General features: G+C 38.1%; 1 protein-coding gene across 1 annotated transcript in view; it reads right to left on the reverse strand.

The window, feature by feature from the left end:
- Positions 1-3455: 3455 nt before the first annotated feature.
- The window catches only part of LOC135464640 (uncharacterized), a 32855-nt gene continuing 11599 nt past the window's right edge, over positions 3456-24711 (reverse strand). Inside the window, 16 exon segments of the mRNA XM_064742107.1 lie at positions 3456-3590; positions 4482-4619; positions 8849-8953; positions 9251-9352; positions 11829-11993; positions 13482-13568; positions 15129-15202; positions 15712-15765; positions 16077-16103; positions 20846-20880; positions 21545-21672; positions 22019-22185; positions 22715-22785; positions 22823-22934; positions 23732-23777; positions 23779-23856. Coding sequence (XP_064598177.1) covers positions 3456-3590; positions 4482-4619; positions 8849-8953; positions 9251-9352; positions 11829-11993; positions 13482-13568; positions 15129-15202; positions 15712-15765; positions 16077-16103; positions 20846-20880; positions 21545-21672; positions 22019-22185; positions 22715-22785; positions 22823-22934; positions 23732-23777; positions 23779-23856 — 1524 coding nt within the window.

The raw sequence follows: 24711 nt of genomic DNA on the forward strand, positions 1-24711 counted from the left end.
AGCATTGTTTACATTTGACTGTTAATGAGCTGTAAATATTGTCTTAATCTCCAGATATATATGTCGGCTGCCAAGTGTATAGAGTTGAGAATCAGTGTAATAATTCATGGGTGATAATTTCCTGAACATATGACAGCAAGTCAGTGTTTAGAAGTCAAGAAATAAATGTGCAAATCAGCATTGCATTCTCATATTTGAACGTTCTGTTTTGTGACTTGCTGTTCTCAGACAAGTACACCTTATAGTGAAAACGGAAGTTGCATAAAGACCTTTTTGACCTTACCTTGTACTAAAGAGGACAGTATAAACCAGATCACGGGCAAGACGCAATAAGGTGCACAAACATGTATGTGGGAGGGTCTGTCAGCAGCCACAATGTGGTGGGTTCCCCCCCCCCCCCCCACTATGTTCTGCCCGGTTTCCTCCCACCATAATGCTGGCCGCCATCGTACAAGTGAAATATTCTTGAGTACAGTGTAAAACACCAATAATAAATAAACACATATGGGCATTAGGAAAGATAAACAGCTCATCCGGACCAGTGTGTCATACCTGGTGTCTTTAACAGAGTAGTACAATGAGGCAGAATAAGGCCAGTCTGCTACAAGCAGACAACATTGCAAATGGGTATATCAATATGATCAAAATAATGTACAAAGTATTTTTTTAAACTTGAAAGAAACAAACTAAGGAGATATAATGTGATGTACATGAAGTCACCAGGTAACGTATGTGTGCAGGCACAGAAAAACAACACATGTTCTTAGTGACAATGAATCTGTAGAGAGAGCTGCAATCATGTCACTGCATGCCCTTAATAATTGCACCATCACTGATCATCCATCATTGCAAATTTGTGAGAACTATGTTACAGGTGATATTCGATTATAATATTGGACAGATGCTCAAAGATGTTGATCAACTAATCGATTACAAGCCAGATGTGAGAAACTTTAAAAAAAAATCAGCTTGTATCAAAAATCAAAAAAAAAGGTCATCAGCTTGTAACAAAGAATACATTCTACTTGAATTTTATTATAAACGAAAAAGAATACATGTATTAGGGTTTCTAATAGTATACAATGTACACATTATAGGCTAATGACATTAACTACACTGATCAGTCACCTTAGACATACAAACCTAACCAGTTACAAAGATATATTCGCTTACATGAAACAAACATACATGCACTTTTCTCATGACTTTTACCTGATCTTTTAATTCATATGTCTAAGGTAAACTGAAGAAAGAACAGATGAAATTATAAACTGACCAAAGACAAAATTATTACCAACAAAGTTATGATTTGGAAATATAATTTATATTAAGTACTAAGGTAAATACTTAATAACACTAAACCAACATTGCATCAATTTGTATTTGGAAGTCTTAACAGGATTTATTACAAATCATATACTGATAAACATATCTACGTCTTACAAAAGCAAAATCAAGCAAAATGCTCTCACACTCAAGTAATACATCTACACGTACACTAACTCTGTTGTCTTTAATAGTAGTAAATTTGCTTTCTTAAAACATGAACATACACAAAGTGAAGGTAGGTTGCCTTGAAACAAACTGGAAGACAAATGCCAAGTCTCGCCAAAAGTACATCTCGCAAATGAAAATATGTATCGTCTTAAATCAAACCAAATACACATCTCCCAAATTAAACCAAACCAAATAAACATCTCCCGAATTAAACCAAACCAAATAAACATCTCCCAAACTAAACCATGCCAAAAACGCCTCTCCCAAACCAAACCAGCATTTCCCAAAATGAATAAGCATCTCCATAACAAAGTTGTAAGTAAAAGAAGCAATTTTAGCCCAACAAACAGGGAGCACTTTTTTGTAATTGAAACCAAGAAAGAACTTACGAGTACCATGAGCTCAGGATGAGCTACATGTAGTTGCATTGTCCGGTCTTATATTAAATTAAAGTTTATATTAAGACAGTGTAGAATCAAAAAGACCACAACTATTTGTTTCCAGACTTTCCCAAAGTGAGCTGGGTAAAAAAGTGCTTGTTCAGCAAACTTTAATTGTAGACCTTAATTCCATTTAGAAGATGGTTATCTCGTTAGGGAGATGTCTCTTCAGCTTGAGAGATGTTTGGTTTGGGAGATATTTATTGATTTGGGAGATGGTTATTTCATTTTGGACACCGCGTTTATGGCAGTTTTCACCTTCTATATCTCTCCCAGCAAGCTTATTTGTGTTACAGCACATTTACAAGTGATCCTGTACAGCCACACCACAATGCACTTCACATGTGCATGATGGCATACTATTAACCACACGCTGGGACTCAACGTAATGACCCAGGAGCCTCTCAATAATGCAGTCGCTGTGAGTTCAAGTCCAGTACATGCTAGCTTCCTCTCTGGGTGTATATGTAGGAAGGTCTGCCAGCAACATCCAGATGGTCGTGGGTTTCCCCAGGCTCTGCCCTGTTTCCTCCCACCGTAATGATGGCAGCTGTTGTATAAGTGAAATATTCTTGAGTACGACGTAAAAGACCAATCAAAAAAAAAAAAAATATCCAGCATGAGCTGGGCTTGAATTCACAACGACTGCATTGGTGAAAGGCTCCTGAGTAATAACACTGCGCTAGCACGCTAACCAACTGAGCCACGGAGGCCTCTAAATGAATATTAACCACACACATAATTTCTATGAACATGTGTCTCTGTTCACATGCAAAATAGATTGGTTACATAGATGTACCACTGTCCAGGCATGTTTTCCAGATTCTTCCAATTTTAATGTGAAAATTGAACAGTTTTAGACCTTGTTTGTGGAAACAGCAGCTATTCTCAGTTTCCTCACATACTCTTTAGCCCAGTCTCTCATTAAGCCCTGAAAATCAAATTTTATCATTACTACTCATTATACACATTCATCTTTATTCCACACAAAACTCTATAAATCTTTAAAAAATTGTTGTACTAAGTGAACTTTCAAAATGAAAACTGCAGTCATCAAGTAAACTATTTTCTGAATGTCATGAGCATGTGTTGTTTGAAATAATTTGAAATGACAGTTCAGAGTGACACTTTAATACTGCTACTTGCAAACATGTAACTTTGATTCAAGTGCAAAGCTACTAGATTTACAACGCGAAATAAAACCAAATTTGTTGTAGAATATTTTGCTCCATCTCTGAGCAGAAAAGTTTCTTCTGTATTCTTTTGTATTATGAAGCATTAGAAAGTGTGTCAAAAGCTTTGATCCACCAACTTTGTTAAATGATTCCCAGAGTCCTACATCAACCATTCCACACCAGGTGATACTGAAGGACACTTAAGTGCGGGTAAAAAAGTTCTGGTACTAATTGTACAACCAAAACATAGAAAGACAACTTTCAAAACTATCATTCTTTTTTCCATGACTAAAATTCAACATGAACATGGAAGTGATTCATTTACTGTTATCTACATAATACTCTACCAGGCTGTTAGTTGCCAGAGAAACATGTTTGCTTTCACCTCAGCATAATCCATGGTCTTCTTCATCTTTGTTAAGATGTTTCTTATGTCCTTGTCCGTAAACAAAAACTCGGTCAGTTTTTGCGGAGTGTCCTAAACAACCGGAAAAATAAACATTCATCAAGACATAGAAATATGACAAAACAGTATTTTGAAGTTTTTAGCTATGCAATTTCATATTTATTTATCTCTGGTTTCTGATTTTGTTACATATGAACATTCAAATACACTGGCGATCAATGATAATGAATTAGGAATGAGCATCAGTTTTAACTCTGATGAAGGACACCTGTGGACATGTACTTGGAGCATACTAGCTAGCACAACTGCGTGTTTACAGAGAGCTGACGTTAAAACAATCTGCAATAAGGCTGAATTGTTTGTTATAACACATGTACATCATACAGTGATATTTGGTTTTCAATGATCTGACAATATTCACAGGATATTCCCAACATCCTGATGTGCAGTTGGAAGTATCTTAAGGAAAAGAGCCTACATGTACACTTTCAAAGTAATATATCCCATATTCTCATGGCAACAGCCAGTGATCTTGTGGCAATAGCCAACGATTTTGTCATTTATGCTACTATAGTTATCCCCCCTTATCTTCTCTCTGTCATCTGCTGGTTTGTATAAAAGTTCGTACAGCACAAGCTGGCTTCTCCAAGCAATATTTCTGAATGTTTTTTAACGTCTGCATTACTTCAGACTTTTTGATTTTTTTAATGAATTTTTTCCATACATAAGAACAGTAAAACACATGTTGTTGGATGGGATATCTGGAATTGAAAGTTCTCCACAAGAGCTCCAAACTCTTTGAACAATATTTGTCTTGAGATGACTATGCAGTATCCTTATATTGTAATAATAATTTTCTCTTTGACTGCTTGACAGTATGAAAGGACAAGAGATCCTCCCAGCTGATGTATACACCATGCCTCCCTCTGCTGTACATAAACACATGTGCACATGCAGACTTACCATGGGTGGTGCTCCAGGGTTAACTGCCACCTTTCTCACCAGGTACATAATCACTGTAGCTAACAGTTTCAGGTTTCCTTCCCCTGTGCTGGACAAGGTACCAGTGTGCACACCATACTCTTCAGGATTCAAAAGTATCTAGGAGTGAGTCATATCAGACAAGCAGATTAATGGGAGAGACTCCAGAGTCACTATGTTCTATTTTACAATAAGTATTGTATACCAAAGATAATGACATTCATTTAAAATGCTTACATACAGCATACAATGACAAATTATTTATTTTCTTCATTAAGTTTTAATGCCATGCTAATGGTGATCACCTTTAGGTGTGGCGGAGTCCCAATGAAACCACCAACATTATCTAAATGCGATCAAATCAATGGGGCCTTGAGCATAGAGCTTGCAAGTTCACTTGTTAAGGGTTTAAATTAACTTTGAACAAAATCCATTAATGATAAAGTCTGACAGAAATATTCAAGCTGTTGACAACACAGCAGCCTGTTTTATAGCTGTCAAAGTATTAAAAAAAAAAGTACCTACACTGTGTGAAGTAACGCAGCTACATCATAATACTGCCCCTGATCATAAAAAAACTAGATGCATACAAGTGTATTTTTCAGCAACATGTTTACAAGTGCCTCCATGTCAATGCTACACAATGCTACAACCTACTGTGAACAAAGAATTATTGTTGACACCAAGCTAAAGTGCGCAGACACTTACATTTACTGTTGACACTAAGCTACAGTGAGCAGACACTTACATATGCTGTTGACAACAAGCTACAGTGAGCAGACATGTACATGTACTGTTGACACCAAGCTACAGTGAGCACACACGTACATGTACTGTTGACACCAAGCTACAGTGAGTGTCACATGTGAGTGTCTGCTCACTGTTACAGTTACTGCTACAGTGAGCAGACACTTACATGTTCTGTTGACACGAAGCTACAGTGGGCAGACACTCACATGTACTGTTGACACGAAGCTACAGTGAGTAGACACTCACATGTACTGTTAACACCAAGCTAAAGTGCGCAGACACTTACATTTACTGTTGACACTAAGCTACAGTGAGCAGACACTTACATATGCTGTTGACAACAAGCTACAGTGAGCAGACACTCACATGTACTGTTGACAACAAGGTACAGTGAGCAGACAATCACATGTACTGTTGACACCAAGCTACAGTGAGCAGACACTTACATATACTGTTGACAACAAGCTACAGCGAGCAGACACACATGTACTGTTGACAACAAGCTACAGTGAGCAGACACTCACATGTACTGGTGACAACAAGCTACAGTGAGCAGACACTTACATATACTGTTGACAACAAGCTACAGCGAGCAGCCAATCACATGTTCTGTTGACAACAAGCTACAGTGAGCAGACACTCACATGTACTGTTGACAACAAGCTACAGTGAGCAGACAATCACATGTACTGGTAACACCAAGCTACAGTGAGCAGACACTTACACATGCTGTTGACACCAAGCTACAGTGAGCAGACACTCACATGTACTGTTGACAACAAGCTACTGTGAGCGGACACTTACATGTACTGTTGACACCAAGCTAGTCAGCAGACACTCACATGTACTGTTGACACGAAGCTACAGTGAGCAGACACTTACATGTACTGTTGACAAGCTACAGTGAGCAGACACTTACATGTATTGTTGACACCAAGCTACAGTGAGCAGACACTTACATGTACTGTTGACACCAAGCTACTATGAGCGGACACTTACATATGCTGTTGACACCAAGCCACAGTCAGCAGACACTCACATGTACTGTTGACACCAAGCTACAGTGAGCAGACACTTACATGTACTGTTGACACGAAGCTACAATGAGCAGACACTTACATGTTCTGTTGACACGAAGCTACAGTGAGCAGACAATCACATGTACTGTTGACAACAAGCTACAGTGAGCAGACACTTACATGCACTGTTGACACTAAGCTACAGTGAGCAGACACTTACACATGCTGTTGACAACAAGCTACAGTGGGCAGACACTCACATGTACTGTTGACAACAAGCTACAGTGAGCAGACACTTACATGTACTGTTGACACCAAACTACAGTAAGCAGACACTCACATGTACTGTTGACAACAAGTTACAGTGAGCAGACACTTACATATACTGTTGACACAAAGCTACAGTGAGCAGACAATCACATGTACTGGTGACAACAAGCTACAGTGAGCAGACACTCACAAGTACTGTTAACACCAAGGTTAAGTGCGCAGACACTTACATTTACTGTTGACACTAAGCTACAGTGAGCAGACACTTACATATGCTGTTGACACCAAGCTACAGTGAGTGGACCCTTACATATGCTGTTGACACCAAGCCACAGTCAGCAGACACCCACATGTACTGGTGACACCAAGCTACAGTGGGCAGACACTTACATGTACTGTAGACACCATGCTACAGTGAGCAGACACTCACATGTTCTGTAAACACGAAGCTACAGTGAACAGACAATCACATGTACTGTTGACAACAAGCTACAGTGAGCAGACACTTACATATGCTGTTGACAACAAGCTACAGTGAGCAGACACTCACATGTACTGTTGACAACAAGCTACAGTGAGCAGACACTCACATGTACTAGTGACACCAAGCTACAGTGAGCGGACACTTACATATACTGTTGACACCAAGCTACAGTGAGCAGACACTCACATGTACTGTTGACACCAAGCTACAGTGAGCAGACTTTTACATGTACTGTTGACAACAAGCTACAGTGAGCAGACACTTACATGTTCTGTTGACAACAAGCTACAGTGAGCAGACAATCACATGTACTATTGACACCAAGCTACAGTGAGCAGACACTTACATGTACTGTTGACACTAAGCTACAGTGAGCAGACACTTACACATGCTGTTGACAACAAGCTACAGTGGGCAGACACTCACATGTACTGTTGACAACAAGCTACAGTGAGCAGACACTTACATGTACTGTTGACACCAAACTACAGTAAGCAGACACTCACATGTACTGTTGACAACAAGTTACAGTGAGCGGACACTTACATGTACTGTTGACACAAAGCTACAGTGAGCAGACAATCACATGTACTGGTGACAACAAGCTACAGTGAGCAGACACTCACAAGTACTGTTAACACCAAGGTTAAGTGCGCAGACACTTACATGTACTGTTGACACCAAGCTACAGTGAGCAGACACTTACATATGCTGTTGACACCAAGCTACAGTGAGTGGACCCTTACATATGCTGTTGACACCAAGCCACAGTCAGCAGACACTCACATGTACTGGTGACACCAAGCTACAGTGAGCAGACACTTACATGTACTGTAGACACCATGCTACAGTGAGCAGACACTCACATGTTCTGTAAACACGAAGCTACAGTGAGCAGACAATCACATGTACTGTTGACAACAAGCTACAGTGAGCAGACACTTACATATGCTGTTGACAACAAGCTACAGTGAGCAGACACTCACATGTACTGTTGACAACAAGCTACAGTGAGCAGACACTCACATGTACTGGTGACACCAAGCTACAGTGAGCGGACACTTACATATGCTGTTGACACCAAGCTACAGTGAGCAAACACTCACATGTACTGTTGACACCAAGCTACAGTGAGCAGACACTTACATGTACTGTTGACAACAAGCTACAGTGAGCAGACACTTACATGTTCTGTTGACAACAAGCTACAGTGAGCAGACAATCACATGTACTATTGACACCAAGCTACAGTGAGCAGACACTTACATATGCTGTTGACACCAAGCTACAGTGAGCAGACACTCACATGCACTGTTGACACTAAGCTACAGTGAGCAGACACTCACATATGCTGTTGACACGAAGCTACAGTGAGCAGACACTTAAAAGTACTGTTGACACCAAGCTACAATGAGCAAACACTTACATGTATTGTTGACAACAAGCTACAGGGAGCAGACACTTACATGTAATGTTGACAACAAGCTACAGTGAGCAGACACTTACATATGCTGTTGACAACAATCTACAGTGAGCAGACACTCACATGTACTGGTGACACCAAGCTACAGTGAGCAGACACTTACATATGCTGTTGACATCAAGCTACAGTGAGCAGACACTCACATGTACTGTTGACAACAAGCTACAGTGAGCAGACACTTACATGTACTGTTGACACCAAGCTACAGTGAGCAGACACTTATATGTATTGTTGACACCAAGCTACAGTGAGCAGACACTTACATGTACTGTTGACACCAAGCTACAGTGAGCAGACACTTACATGTATTGTTGACACCAAGCTACAGTGAGCAGACACTTACTGTTGACACCAAGCCACGGGAGAAAAATATACCGGTCATTAGCAAATAGGCTTCCGCATCTCCTACATTGACCGTGCGACCAGATTCATTGAACTGTAGCTTATCCTTTTGTAAACAAAAAAGTAAGATTAACATTGTTGGCCATTACACAGTATCAAGGCTTGTGAAATATTTAAGTTTGTTCATAGATTGTAAAATACAAACTATACATTTAAACCTTTATATATATTTGACAAAACTAAATCTGAGCAAATGAGGGTTTACCTTAACACAGTAAAATCTATACTAAAAAGCACCAACATCATAGTTGGTGTCATCACCCAAGCTAGACCTAACACTACAATGACATACATGATGGTGTGCAGAATCTACACTCTGTGTAATCCAAAATGTAACACATACCATTTCAACCTTCCAGAAATAGCCGTCTGGATACCTCTTCCCACTCATTATCATCTCGAACACACCAGCCTTTTTATGAGTGCCAAGTACTCCAGTTTTTGGCTACAAAAGATTATTGTAATGTTGGAATGTTAAAATATTGCACTGAAACAGTGATTGTCCTTTGATACATGTAGGCTCTTCATGAATTCATAAATGTTTTCTTGTACAGATATTAGAATCCACCACAGTTTCCATTATGTTAATACGATAAAAAAATTTGCTGCAGAAAACAGTAACAATAATATTGCCTGAATTTTGTGAAGCTGAAGACACTGTGTTCCACAAAATTCTGCAGTTCACCACAACTCCTGATTGTGAGATCTGCCCCACCATATATATCTATATTGCACTCACCATTATGACTATGATGATTTGTTGCACTCGGAGATCTCCGCGGCATGGACAATAATCTTGCCCACCATATGTATTACACTCACCATGATTTATGGAGGGCTTGGTGGCTCACACGGTTAAAACATGATTTGCATGTTTAAATCCTGCTGTTGTGGTTTTGGCCACATTCAAGAGAATTGTCAGTGAAGGTTAGTGGTTTACACCTCTGTCATCATAAAAATTCTTGAGCCTTAAACACCAAATCAATCCAATCACCGTGATTTCTGTGATGTGGATATCAATCTGTTCCACCATACATGTATACATTGCACTCATCACGATTTCTGTGATGTGGACATCAATCTGTTCCACCATACATGTATACACTGTACATTGCACTCATCATGATTTCTGTAATGTGGACATCAATCTGTTCCACCATACATGTATACATTGCACTCATCATGATTTCTGTGATGTGGACATCAATCTGTTCCACCATACATGTATACATTGCACTCATCATGATTTCTGTGATGTGGACATCAATCTGTTCCACCATACATGTATACATTGCACTCATCATAATTTCTGTGACGTGGACATCAATCTCTTCCACCACACATGTATACATTGCACTCATCATGATTTCTGTGATGTGGACATCAATCTGTTCCACTATACATGTATACACCACACTCATCATGATTTCTGTGATATGGACATCAATCTGTTCTACCATACATGTATACATTGCACTCATCACGATTTCTGTAATCTGGACATCACTCTGTTCCACCATACATGTATACATTGCACTCATCATAATTTCTGTGATGTGGACATCAATCTGTTCCACCATACATGTATACATTGCACTCATCATGATTTCTGTGATGTGGACATCAATCTGTTCCACCATACATGTATACATTGCACTCATCACGATTTCTGTGATGTGGACATCAATCTGTTCCACCATACATGTATACATTGCACTCATCATGATTTCTGAGATGTGGACAGCAATCTTTTCCACCATACATGTATACATTGCACTCATCACAATTTCTGTGATGTGGACATCACTTTGTTTCACCACACATGTATACATTGCACTCATCATAATTTCTGTGATGTGGACATCAATCTCTTCCACCATACATGTATACATTGCACTCATCACGATTTCTGTGATGTGGACATCAATCTGTTCCACCATACATGTATACATTGCACTCATCATGATTTCTGTGATGTGGACACCAATCTGTTCCACCATACATGTATACATTGTATTCATCATAATTTCTGTGATGTGGACATCAATCTCTTCCACCATACATGTATACATTGCACTCATCACGATTTCTGTGATGTGGACATCAATCTGTTCCACCATACATGTATACATTGCACTCATCATAATTTCTGTGACGTGGACATCAATCTCTTCCACCATACATGTATACATTGCACTCATCACGATTTCTGTGATGTGGACATCAATCTGTTCCACCATACATGTATACATTGTACTCATCATAATTTCTGTGATGTGGACATCAATCTGTTCCACCATACATGTATACATTGCACTCATCATGATTTCTGTGATGTGGACATCAATCTGTTCCACCATACATGTATACAGTGCACTCATTATGATTTCTGTGATGTGGACATCAATCTGTTCCACTATCCATGTATACATTGCACTCACTATGATTTCTGTGATGTGGACATCAATCTCTTCCACCATACATGTAAACACTGCACTGGTCTTGATTTCTGTGATGTGGACATCAATCTCTTCCACCATACATATATACATTGCACTCACCATGATTTCTGTGATGTGAACATCAATCTGTTCCACCATACATGTATCCACTGCACTCATCATGATTTCTGTGTTGTGGACATCAATCTGTTCCACTATACATGTAAACACTGCACTGATCATAATTTCTGTGATGTGGACATCAATCTGTTCTACCATACATGTATACATTGCACTCACCATGATTTCTGTGATGTGGACATCAATCTGTTCCACCATACATGTATACATTGTTCTCACCATGATTTCTGTGATGTGGATATCAATCTGTTCCACCATACATGTATCCACTGCACTCACCATGTTTTCTGTGATGTGGACATCAATCTGTTCCACCATACATGTATCCACTGCACTCACCATGATTTCTGTGATGTGGAAGACAATCTGCTCCACCACATATTGAAATTCATCCAGTAGCACTTTTTCTGGGTTTCCTCCAGTCCTGGGTCTCACCAGCTGGGTGAGGTCCAAGGCATTGTTGGATATCAGACCTTGTATTTTTGGGAACAATGCACCTTCTGGCTACAAATGGGAAAGAGAACAAACATTTTCTCTTCAGCTGAATGTCATGTTTGACCAGATGGGTTCATAGGTTTATGAGGACCTACATGACTTTCATGTTTTGACAACGCAAGTACCGCACTGGTCAACAAATCAGTTTAATATCATTCGGTAGAGAGAAATATTGCTGTCTGAAGCATGATGAATACAATATCACAGAGACTAGTCATCTACAGGTCGGAAAAAGAAATGTTGAAATGCACCTTTTTAAACCAGCAGGATTCAATCTACTTTTCATGACTTCATCTAAAACCTTATATAGGTTACAAGTACTAAATTTCTAGAATTCATGAAAAAGATTTAGAAACATGGCATGGCAGGAATATATATATTTTTCAAAATTATCTGGCCCTGATTAATTACTATCAGTACAAATGTACAAGTACGTTAACTTGTTTCTGAAATCACACTGATTGAAAGTCTGTTAGGAAGCAAAAAGTCTTACATGTACCTCTAATTAGGTACATACAGGTATCTACACGTGTGAGTGGTAAATAATTAAGACACTCATCTTGATAAGTTCATTTCTGGAATCTAGTATCTAGTAGAAGAATCACTTCTACAAAGATTGATGTTTTCTAGGAACTATGCTTAAAACAATACTTACATGTAGTACATATAAGATGGACATAGAGACAATGCCATAACCAACATGTACAATAAAACAACCTGTCATAACCAACATGTACCACAGGGACAAAGCTATAACCAACATGTACCATAAAACAACCTGTCATAACCAACATGTACCATAAAACAACCTGTCATAACCAACATGTACAATAAAACAACCTGTCATAACCAACATGTACCACAGGGACAAAGCTATAACCAACATGTACCATAAAACAACCTGTCATAACCAACATGTACCATAAAACAACCTGTCATAACCAACATGTACCACAGGGACAAAGCCATAACCAACATGTACCATAAAACAACCTGTCATAACCAACATGTACCACAGGGACAAAGCTATAACCAACATGTACCATAAAACAACCCGCCATAACCAACATGTACCATAAAACAACCTGTCATAACCAACATGTACCACAGGGACAAAGCCATAACCAACATGTACCATAAAACAACCTGTCATAACCAACATGTACCATAAAACAACCTGCCATAACCAGCATGTACCACAAAACAACTATTGACAGGTTGTACAAAAATCAACCTATAAAGATAGCGCACTAGCGCAGCGTAATGACTCAGGAGCCTCTCACCAATGCAATCAATGTAAGTTCAAGTCCAGCCAAACGTGGGAAGGTCTAGTATCAACCTGCAGATAGTCATGGGTTTCCCCCAGGCCCTGCATGTTTTCCTCTCACCATAATGTTGGCCGCCATCGTATAAGTGAAATATTCTTGAGTACTGCGTAAAACATCAGTCAAATAAATAAATAAATAAATTAACCTATAAAACTATGGCAATGCTCACATTCAGGTATATCCTGTGGAGAGCAGCAACTATCTCCTTCAGGGTCAGTCCAAACAAAAACACGGTGCTGGGACGGGTACCTTTGTTCTGGAACAGTAAGTTTACTATACTTGGACAATATACTACACATGTGAACTAAACTTTAACCATCAAAGAAAGAAAGAATTCTATATGTATACAATTCCTTGTGGAATGTGGCTACAGTATGATATCTAAAATGACAATGCTCTGTATTTTTAAAAAGGAATATTCTTGTGTTTTACAAAAACTTCAAATTTTTCATTTATTCACAAGTATACATGTACATCAGGTTTGTTCCTTTTCTTATAATATCTAAGTTTTCAGTATATAAGATTATGAAATTAAACAAATCATAACTTCTAAGGACACAAATAAGCTATAGGAAAACCGGGAGATAGAACCAGCATATTATTAAAGTGTATCTGTGATTAGCAGGACATTACATGTAGCATCTAAAGTGCTTACTACCAATGGTAAAACAGAAAGGCTAACACTGGCTTGACATGTTCATGTGTGTCATGGTAGTACATTCATGCGTGTATAACAGGAATTCGATTCAGATAGTGTAAAGTGCATGAGATTCATGATTGATCTCCCACCATTAATAAATGTTTCTAATTAGCATTCTAATGGGTGCAACATTCCTCATCACAGAGCAAATGAATGTTGCTCATCTACCTTTGTGTCACTCACCATCACTGATGTAGCCCAAATCAACCTGAGATATTACTACATTAACAAGGAAACAGTGAGATTTTTTGGATGTACAAGCTGCTACTCATCTCCTTACATGTCAAATTAAGTGTCTTATGACAAATCTGCATGTTATGAAATTTTGTTATAGAAAACAATGTAGTCTATTCGCTGAGAGTGTAGTGTAGGATGTGTTACTGCGTGGAGTTTGTTCTTACCACATGTTGATGCATCTACTGTAAAACAAATTACTCTCCAAGCACAATCCTCAGCATGCCACTGTTTTTTTAATAATTATGATGTCACCCGAAGCCATGAGTTCCTGGTGTTGAAACTAAGCTTATGAAGTTTAACATTATGAATGAGAAAAAGTGTTCTAATTTAATTTGTTTTGCAAGAATATGAACTTCCAACATATCCATGTGCAGAGCTTGTGTTGTTACATGTCTCTAACTAAAGGCAATTTCGGAAGTGAGTATGACTGATTTTACAGACAGCTGAATATAGACGACTCTCTAAAAGAAACAGTCTATAGGAGCACTCAGCGTGTACTACATCTACATTTGGAATGCAAGTTAGTCTCTAAACTACAGTAATACAGGAGGAATTATGCAATCATTTATCAAAACGTAAGATTACATTCACTAGATGCAGAGGTGCTTCTATACAGCTTTACTATATAAGGATCTAGCTACAAATACAAGGCATAAAGTATGTCTGGACATTGTTTAACTCCACACAGGCTAATTTGTGTTATGTTATATATTTGAAACACAAAGTGAACATTTCCAAATAAATGTCCTTATGAAAAATACGTAGTTTGTCTTCAGAATTTACTTATTTCATCAATTAACATCAAAGTGCACAATACATTCAATGAACGGTTATTACTGTTTCTCCACCCTTTCACCAAGTCATCAAGAGTAGTTCTACCTTATTTGCTAAAGCTTGCAGGATTTTTATAAACCATGCAGCATAGAATAGATGGCGCAGTTTTCTAATATGCCCTGAAAAATCAAGGTAGAAAACATCTAAGTGCTTATGAATCTTTGAGTTCCCCTTAACAATGTTAACATTTATATACCCCACATGTATTACTATCTGTAACACAACAATACACAACTTCAGCTTCCAGGAAACACGGAAATTTTAAAAATTCAGTAATGATGTAAATAAATTATATGCCGTGTGAAAACTACCTCAGGAATTCAGACAAATTCATACACTGTACAGGGTGACTATTACTAAAGCCACTTGTGGAAAGAGGTCACAATCAACTGACATTTTTACTGTCAGGTAGATTTTCAGTCTTAATCACGTGAGACATGGAGGCAAACTGATTCTAGGTATTGCTGGGAAGGATGTGACAAGTTTGGACACTTCCATTTTTCACCAACCTTCTTCATTTCTCTTCTAACATCAGCTGAATTCAGATTTACTTTTCATAGGCGGTGCTACATAAATAACTGACAGCTTACCATTTTGACCAGAATTAATCTAGAGAAAATATACTCACTGTTTCCTGGAAAGGGATAGGGCCGCTGATCTCTCTTTACCTCCTTTGGTTGCACTGAATTGATAAAATATCCCTTATTTTATCCCACACACAAAAATGTATTAATAACAAAACGGGATTAGGAATATATCTACACCACAATCATTCATTACACTCATTTCAGTTTCACTTTCTCAGCTTTTAATTTGGACTACATGGACACAATCATGATGGTTTAAATCTTTGCATACTACTGTGACAACATTCAGCCGCATGCATGTGCATCCTTTTTATGGACCATACTTTCACTTTTACTCTTTTCATACAATTATTTGTTAAGATAATTTCCATTTTGTTTTTAAGCATAGACATATCCAAATCTGTACCTTTTGGCTTCATCCTGGCCACTTTTCCTGTAAAGGTAGGATACAAAAAATAGGATAAATCTAAAAGATAATGATAAAATGTGTTCACGAAAAAAATTCACAGCCATAGCTTTATGTCCAGAAGTTTGTCAGGTACACTAGAGGGGCGCTGGATAGAGCGGTTTAGTGGTTTCTTCACGGCCCTGTCCAATCTCATCAAACTGTGTCTTCATAGCCTTGTTCAATTACCCCTGGTTCAGTACAGCACTTTATGATGTCGGCCACTGTCATTAAAAGCGCACATTTTACTTACATACATACATATAATTTTCAGAAGTTTTCTGGGCATATCTATACAATGTTATAATAATACAGTTTGAAAGTCAGTCAAGAGGGAAGTACTCATCAACATGAACAGCACAAACAGTGAACAAAATAACACAACTGTACATTGAGACTCATAGGGCCAGTCCAGTATAGGAGTAAAGCTAAAGCTATGAAACTGTCCTTAAAATAGGTCCATGTGGTCTTCTGTGGTCTTAAACTGATCTTTTCCTTTTTAATATAGGATATATAACATGTACATGTTTGCAGGCTTCTGCATATAAAGTGACTTACAAATACTTCTATTAATAATATATTTAATACACAGACAGTAATTTCATTATTATGAGTACATGAAGAAAACCAAAAGTTCATCTTCAGTATACAGAATATTCGATACTGGCATTTGTAATTAGAAGTTTTCTTTTGATTGAAAAATGCACATGCAAGAGTTAAAGTCCTCGAAATGCATGCCTTTAGAGTTATGTCCCCATTAAGTGTGCCCAGAACAACACTTGAAGAGCTATCCCAGTTCCAAGAGAAGCTAGGCTGAATCTTGATTGATGTGAGGAAGAAACCTTGCAAAATGGAATCAACACCATAGTTCAAATGGAATTACACTAAAAAAAAACACTATACAACCCTATGGAAGTGTTCATTTTACTTGATGGGAGAAAGTAACACTCCTTCCGTGCTGTTGAAAGACCTCTAAAAATCAAGGTAGGCATCACTAAATAGATCACTTAAAACTATGCACAAAATTATTTTTTTTAGATTTTTGTGAAAGTTTAAGGTGCTCAAACATTTGAATTCTTAGGTGGGCTTTATGGACCGTCAGAGATTAGGAATTCACATCACAGGAAGTTTATTTCACTCTATCACAACACTGATTGTTAGAATAACTTGTTTTACCTATGAGTAAGCAATTACTGAAATTACTTCTGGTTAACATCAGGATAAAAGGTGATTTGACATCAGAGTTCCTAGATGCCATCAGTATGGCTCATAAAGCTCACCATAGTATTCAAATATTTGAATGCCTTTCAACACGCTTAAAAAATCTAAAAAAATAAATGAAAGCATTTTCATGCATAGTTTTCAGTTGTCTGTATGTTGAACTTTACTTCATACTTAGCATTGTTTTACTTTAAATCAGGCAGAAATGGCATCAAATAACGCAAATTTGACTCAGAACAGCATCTGAGCGTGAGATAATACTTGATTGACATACATCAATGACTGGTAGCTGGTGTCAGGATTCCTTATGTGATGTATCATTACCATAAATGACCCAAAAATTCACCCACGACCATAAATAAGTGGCAGATTTTCGTCTGATCCTGGGAGTTCTATTGCTCTCCTAGTTTCAGCACTAGAAGTAATGTTTTGCATTACTTATTTGTCACTTCCTTTTCTGGGTGAAACTGTCAGCCATTTACTGTAATACCTGTCAAAGCTAGAAGCAGCTGACTCAACAAACTTGAGTTTATAGCTTACATGATTATTCAATAATTATAAGTCTTTCTGTCAGATTTTTTCCTACCAGTGACATCATTAACTGTATAATTCTTACACACAGACAACTACATTGTACTATCTTAAAATCTCTTACTACACGATTTACATCCTTCTACTGTGAATTCTGAATGTTGTAAATGTGAAATGTTGTAAATGTGAATGTTGTAAATGTGAAATCATAATATGATGGTCGGGATTTTTTCAAAGCTACAATTCTGGGATATCGTCAAAGCTGATGATGACAGAGTTTAGAAAAAATCATAATTGCCCATGATTAATTAGCACCATAACTTGATTCTTTTTTTTTTTTTTTTAAATTTCACAGACAACTAAATGGCTTTTAATGCACACAGGCCTTAATTTATACTTTTCTGACAGTTATGTGAAGATATTGGATAAGGGTACAATAACTATTCTCTTAAAACAAACATCAACACAATAAACAGCCTGTTTACAGGTGAGTTCATGTACAGTTTATTTGACATGCACATAAGATAGATGGGTCAATTGTAAAATGTTCAGAAGCTACTCAAAGGGTATGTTAAACCTTGTCAATGGATTAAACTAAAACAATGTACCATATGACTGAACTATTGCATCTATAAAATTACGTAAATTATAAATAAAATTTTATCACAGCTCTTCAAAAGTAAAACGAATAGATTGAGCCATAAAATAGTTTAAAAAATTAAGGAAAATGTTAAACCCACTAGTCATCCAAAACTAACATTACATTCAATATTTATAAAAGATCACAGGAAAGTGATAATGTGATTGTCTCCAATGTTTTAATTTTATTTAAATCTTAAAAATATGATTCCTTTATAATAGTGAAAAAGAATTCATATGGATTTATCAGACGTACAAGGCTTTTTGTGAGGTAAACATTTCATACCACTGAGTTACAGTACTGCCGGATCCTATCAATTCTATGCCCATGGTGCTCAGATGGTCCATGTATCATACGCTCACAATATGCTGACCCTGGTCGGACCCTTATCAAACACCCCGTCAACATAGGGTTGGCGTAGGGTAGGCCCACGGTCCGCCAACAGTCCGTGCGTGATGGTGCCATGGTCAGCATATCATTTTACGACATTCATTCACTTGCTGGAGTTTGATGTGACGACTTCAGATGTACACTGTAGGCCTTGTATTATTTGTGCAACTTTTTCTATAAATTTTTAGAACTTACCGATTTTTAACATAACATGTGCACAGACGAGGCTGATATTTTGTGGAAGGTATTTATTTGGGCTGTTCGAAAGTAACAGCAAAAATTGGATTGGAACTGTGTTAATGAATTTCTTTTACAGGTACCAAAAATCTACCGATGTGATTTTTACTTTCTTTGTTGTATTTTCATAGTTTATACATGGATAGGTAGAGGAATATTCTCAAAATATGTAAAACATTTTATAGCTTGTTTTATACCAACTTGAATCCCCTGTTCTCAAGGACAGTGGATTGGGGTTGGGTGGCGGGTGGGGGTGGGGCTGTCCAAAGCAGCAGGGGTCCCAAACTGTAAGCTATTAAAACTCGAATTTTGTGCAAAATCCATGTGTTAGTAAATATGCTGTGATCCACCACTGTGTTCATAAAAGACATCATGGTTTACAGGAAATCAGTCCGTATTCAGCGTTAAAACATTTGAAGATCATGAGCCAACAGCCTGCTGATGGTCCGCCGAGAGTCCGCATACGATGGCCGGAGGATCGTGCCACGGTACGCGTATGAAAGTGCTTGGTTGGTGCCTCGTATGCTGACCATGGGCCGACCATCGCCATATCCTCCGGCCACAGTGGGTGTAGGGTTGATGGTTATGATCCTGCTGTACTTTATACGTATGTTCTAAATCATCTACTTATGAAGCTTTTGAAAAAAATTAAATGAGTTTGAAATTCATGTAAAAGACAAAGTTGCCTCAGAGGAAATCTCCTTTATGATTTTCTGAAATTCTTCCCTCTTTTCACATTAGTAGCACTGCAGTATCATACAAGATGACAACTGGCTGGGAAAATTATGAAATTTCACAAAAAATGTTCACGCCTTAGTAAATGCAGGCTGAAGGTAATAATTTAATTCCCAGGAGGAAAAGTCCACAAAGAAGATGCAGGTCAATAGGTACTCTGTGCTAATCAATTAGAAAAGTAGCCTTCCTGAGGAGACAGAATTCCTGAGTAGAATGACTTTGACAGATAAGTGTAGATTAGAGGTCATCTTTAACTCCATCCAAGCTTCGGGCCTTGCTCACTGTTCTGGGAGCCAACAATCCATACACAATCCACACATATGTATCAAACATTTGTTATGTTACTGCAGTCTTCCTTCCTCTGGTGAAGATTTGAACTTTAATATCATCACGAATAGAAATCACTTTAGTGTTTTGGATGTGGCAATGGAAGTGGATAAGGCATGGATTATCTCCCTTGATCTGAGCCTTGAGTTATGTCCCTTGAACCGAGCATCAGCCATATGGATGGTAAATGTCTCTGTCATCGTAAATGTTGTCCTGGTAATATGGATCTATCCCTGAAATATAGAAAAATGAAAACAGAAGTCAAAGAGCTGGAAGAAGTTCGTTTTATTGAATCAGAATAATAGTACAATTGCTCTGCCTCTGGTATGAGATTCGTGCTTCAAGTCGTCTGCGGTATCAGTAGGCCTAACTGTGAAAAATTGGCACATGTACTTCATGCATATTGTATTATGAAAAGCTGGATAAAACCTGCTCAAGTATGCAGACCTTTACTATAAAGATGACAATAATTAAGATAAAGGTTTTTCCACTCCTGATATATCACATACTACTTAATGTAACACATAACACTAAAACATACAATTTTATGTCCATTTTCTTCTTTTAGTGTAGTATTAATAGACCATTACTTTGAACTACACATTCACAAATCATGTTTTTATATTTGTTGAAGAACTGATGTACTTACCTGACACATTTCTGTCAGGGAAGTATCTTGATCGCCTGAAACAAACCCAAGGAAGTCATACAACTTAGATTTAAGGGAGACAACTATAAATGTTCAATAAATATTATTTCCATAATAAAAAAAATAGTATAATCTAGATGACAGTTAAATTTTATGAAGACATTTCTTGGCCATGGATAACATTACCAAAAATTTAGCCAGTATAGAAATAAAATTGATTATAATTATGCTGAAACGTGAAACATACATTCAAGTTGTTTTCTTCACATAACACACTTCCACTCTGACCTCAGAGCACATGGGAAGGTCTGCCAGCAACCTGCTAATGTTTGTGGGTTTCCCCCAGGTAGTGCCTGGTTTCCTCCCACCTTAATTGTTAGTGGCAAAAAATCTATTCTTGAGTCGGTGTAAAGCACCAATCAAAGAAATAATAAATCAAAAGAACACAGCATATTAATGTGATCTGCACACCAGCCCAAAATCAGTTTGAAGGGCAAAAAACAGCGTGGGAAAAAAAAAAAGAGAAACCAAGGTGGGAGAAAACAAAGTATCTGTAAAAGGCTAAAGGTAAAATTCCTTGACCTAATCAAGCTTACAATTAATGTCTAGTGAGCATATGATATGGGTGAAATATGTGTTTTTTTCAGGTAAGGATTTTAAACTAACATGAAGCACAATAATTATCAACCAAAAGCTTACATGTCTATAGGGGGGAGGGTGTAGTGGTGTACAGGGGGTCGGTACAATAGCTGAGGTCGATAACTCGGGGGCAGGGAATAATGGTGGTGATGCACAGCGGGGGGACCCTTTTCATCTCTTTCACGTAGCTGAAAATTAGTAAATACCTTGTTACAAGCTTTCAAAAATCAAACTTCAACTTTTAAAGTACATAAAGAAAGCCTATGCATGCGAATATTCCTCTAAAGACGAAGGTAAAATAGGATTTCTCCAAAGATACTGGACACATGTTACACGCTGTGGTGTGAAAAATTAATGGTATCAAATTTATTATATGGATTCCTTGCAAAAAAGTTTTCTTTACATTACTCTTTAAATGATGAAAATTTACATAATGTGAAGAATGAAGTAAATGCATTGCAAATGACTCTACAGTGCTAAGTGAATCAGTGTTTGTCATTTGTCATCTACCAGTCTGATATCTATAAAACTCACAGGCGCCACCTGCACCACAGGCTGGGATGCTTGCTGAGGGGGTGCTGGAGGGGCGGCTGCAGCTGGTGGGCCTGGCAGCTTGTTTCCTGGCAATGAACTCAACATCATCTGTTGCATCACCATCTGATGCATCTGCACATTCTGCATCATCATCATCTCAATAAAATCTGAATAAAGTTAATATTGCAGCAGCTTAAAAGTCAGAGCCAGCACCATTACCTTTAATATACTTAACTAGTTTTTTCTAGGCATCAAGAACTGATGCCTTGTTTTAACGAGTTTTTAACAGCAGTTTTAATATACCAGTGCAACATTTCACCTGTCACAAATGTTAGCTTCTATTACATGAATCTGATATTTGGCCATACTTCAAGGCTAAGAAAATACCAAAATGAAGTATATAAAAAAATATAAGTATATAAAATAAAGACCTATAAATTCTGTCCTGGAAAATAGTTTGATTAAGTTTTTCACAATTTTTCCACCCCAGTTAAAAAAACATCGTATTCTATAGTGGTCTGAAGTGAGGGCATCATTCCATTTAAGAAACTGCCGATTTACAATTTACGTTACCCATGTAAGTATCTCAACCACAAATCATGTTGGAATGTAGCTAAATGGTAAGATGAGCCCACAATATGGCATGGCGTTAAACAACAAACAAATAAATAAATTGTCCCATTTTGCAAGTCTTACCTCCCTTGCCCCAAGAACTACCTCCTTGATGAGGCTGAGGTGCCGGGGGCAACAGGCTGAGGGACGTATGGCTGTTGTATGATCACAGGCTGGGGTGGGGGTGGAGGCGGAGGAAGGGGAGGGGCCTGCTGCACTGGTGGCAAGAAATATGCACGTGGGGATAGCTGGTGGTCTGGCACATATCTGTAGGGCATTTCGGGGACAATGACAACTGGGGGGTCTGAAACACATGCGAACATATGCATGATACATGTTACATATACATGCTATGTGTAAGTGAAACAATCTCATCACTGGTTCCAAATTGTTCTGGTTTAAGCATAGGGTTGCCTGAAATATATTTCTTGTGAATCAGCCAGTCAAAGCAAAAGTGTTCCAAAAGTCAAGTAATGCATTTTCAATGCCACCTCACTGGAGCCTATTGCCTATGATACAATTAGACATGACACCTTAGTCAGTCATAGCTGATTTACATGGGCTGACAAAATTAAGTTTTGTCCCACATGCAGGGTGCCAATAAAAGGCAGAAGGATGATAGAAGTCTAGACTCCATGCTCAGACATTCATATAAAACACTTTAACTGCTTATCAGTACATTGTTCTGTGGCAGTTCTATGAATGCATGTGTTTAACAGGGTCATGTGGGAGATTACCAGGCTATGTCATATGAACAGTCACCAAGTACACAAAATAAAACTGCACACCGCTTATACACATCTCTGCAGCTAAATCTTCTGTGGGATTAGACGAAGCATTTGGTTGGACAGGGAGGAAGACTTTATATGTATATACTTTTTTTTCACCTAAAATTAGCATGTTTCATGTGAGACATTTTGTTTGATACTGACTGCTTTCTCCACCATAGAGGACCACTTAATACTTTTTTGGGGAAGTTTGATGAATTTCTTACCAGAAAAACCAAAACGCTGGCAACAAAAAGAATCCTTTTATTTACTTCTCAAAGTGCATTTTGACATACCAAACTTTAGGTTAAACTCACTAAAAAACAGAATTTACCTGGCTGTTTAGAGAGGTCAGGGAGTGACCTGCGTGAAGGTGGGGGTCGTGGGGATGAGGAGCGGCGGCGTCCTGCACTCTGGGGTCGAGGTCCGTAACAGCTGATCACGTTCTGACTGTTCTCTCTGTGAAGAGATCAACTGATACATGTGTATCACATCAACATGTGGAAACATTCCCTCAGTGAAGAGAACAAGAGACACACGTGCAACACATCAACATGTGGAAACATTCCCTCAGTGAAGGGAACAAGAGATTCATGTGCAACACATCAACATGTGGAAACATTCCCTCAGTGAAGAGAACAAGAGACACACGTGCAACACATCAACATGTGGAAACATTCCCTCAGTGAAGAGAACAAGAGATTCACAGTAACACATCAACATGTGGAAACATTCCCTCAGTGAAGGGAACAAGAGATTCATGTGGCAACACATCAACATGTGGAAAACATTCCCTCAGTGAAGAGAACAAGAGACACATGTGCAACACATCAACATGTGGAAACATTCTCTCAGTGAAGAGAACAACATCAACATGTGGAACACATCAACATGTGGAAACATTCCCTCAGTGAAGAGAATAAGACATACATGTGCAACACATCAACATGTGGAAACATTCCCTCAGTGAAGAGAACAACATCAACATGTGGAACACATCAACATGTGGAAACATTCCTCAGTGAAGAGAATAAGACATACATGTGCAACACATCAACATGTGGAAACATTCCCTCAGTGAAGAGAACAAGAGACAGCACGTGCAAAACATCAACATGTGGAAACATTCCTCAGTGAAAAGAACAAGGGACACATGTGTAACACATCAACATGTGGAAACATTCCCTCAGTGAAAAGAACAAGGGACATTGACACATGTGTAACACATCAACATGTAGGAAACATTCCCTCTGTGAAGAGAACAAGAGATTCATGTGCAACACATCAACATGTGGAAACATTCCCTCAGTGAAG

Source organism: Liolophura sinensis, chromosome 1 (assembly GCF_032854445.1).
Source record: "Liolophura sinensis isolate JHLJ2023 chromosome 1, CUHK_Ljap_v2, whole genome shotgun sequence".
NCBI lineage: Eukaryota > Metazoa > Mollusca > Polyplacophora > Chitonida > Chitonidae > Liolophura > Liolophura sinensis.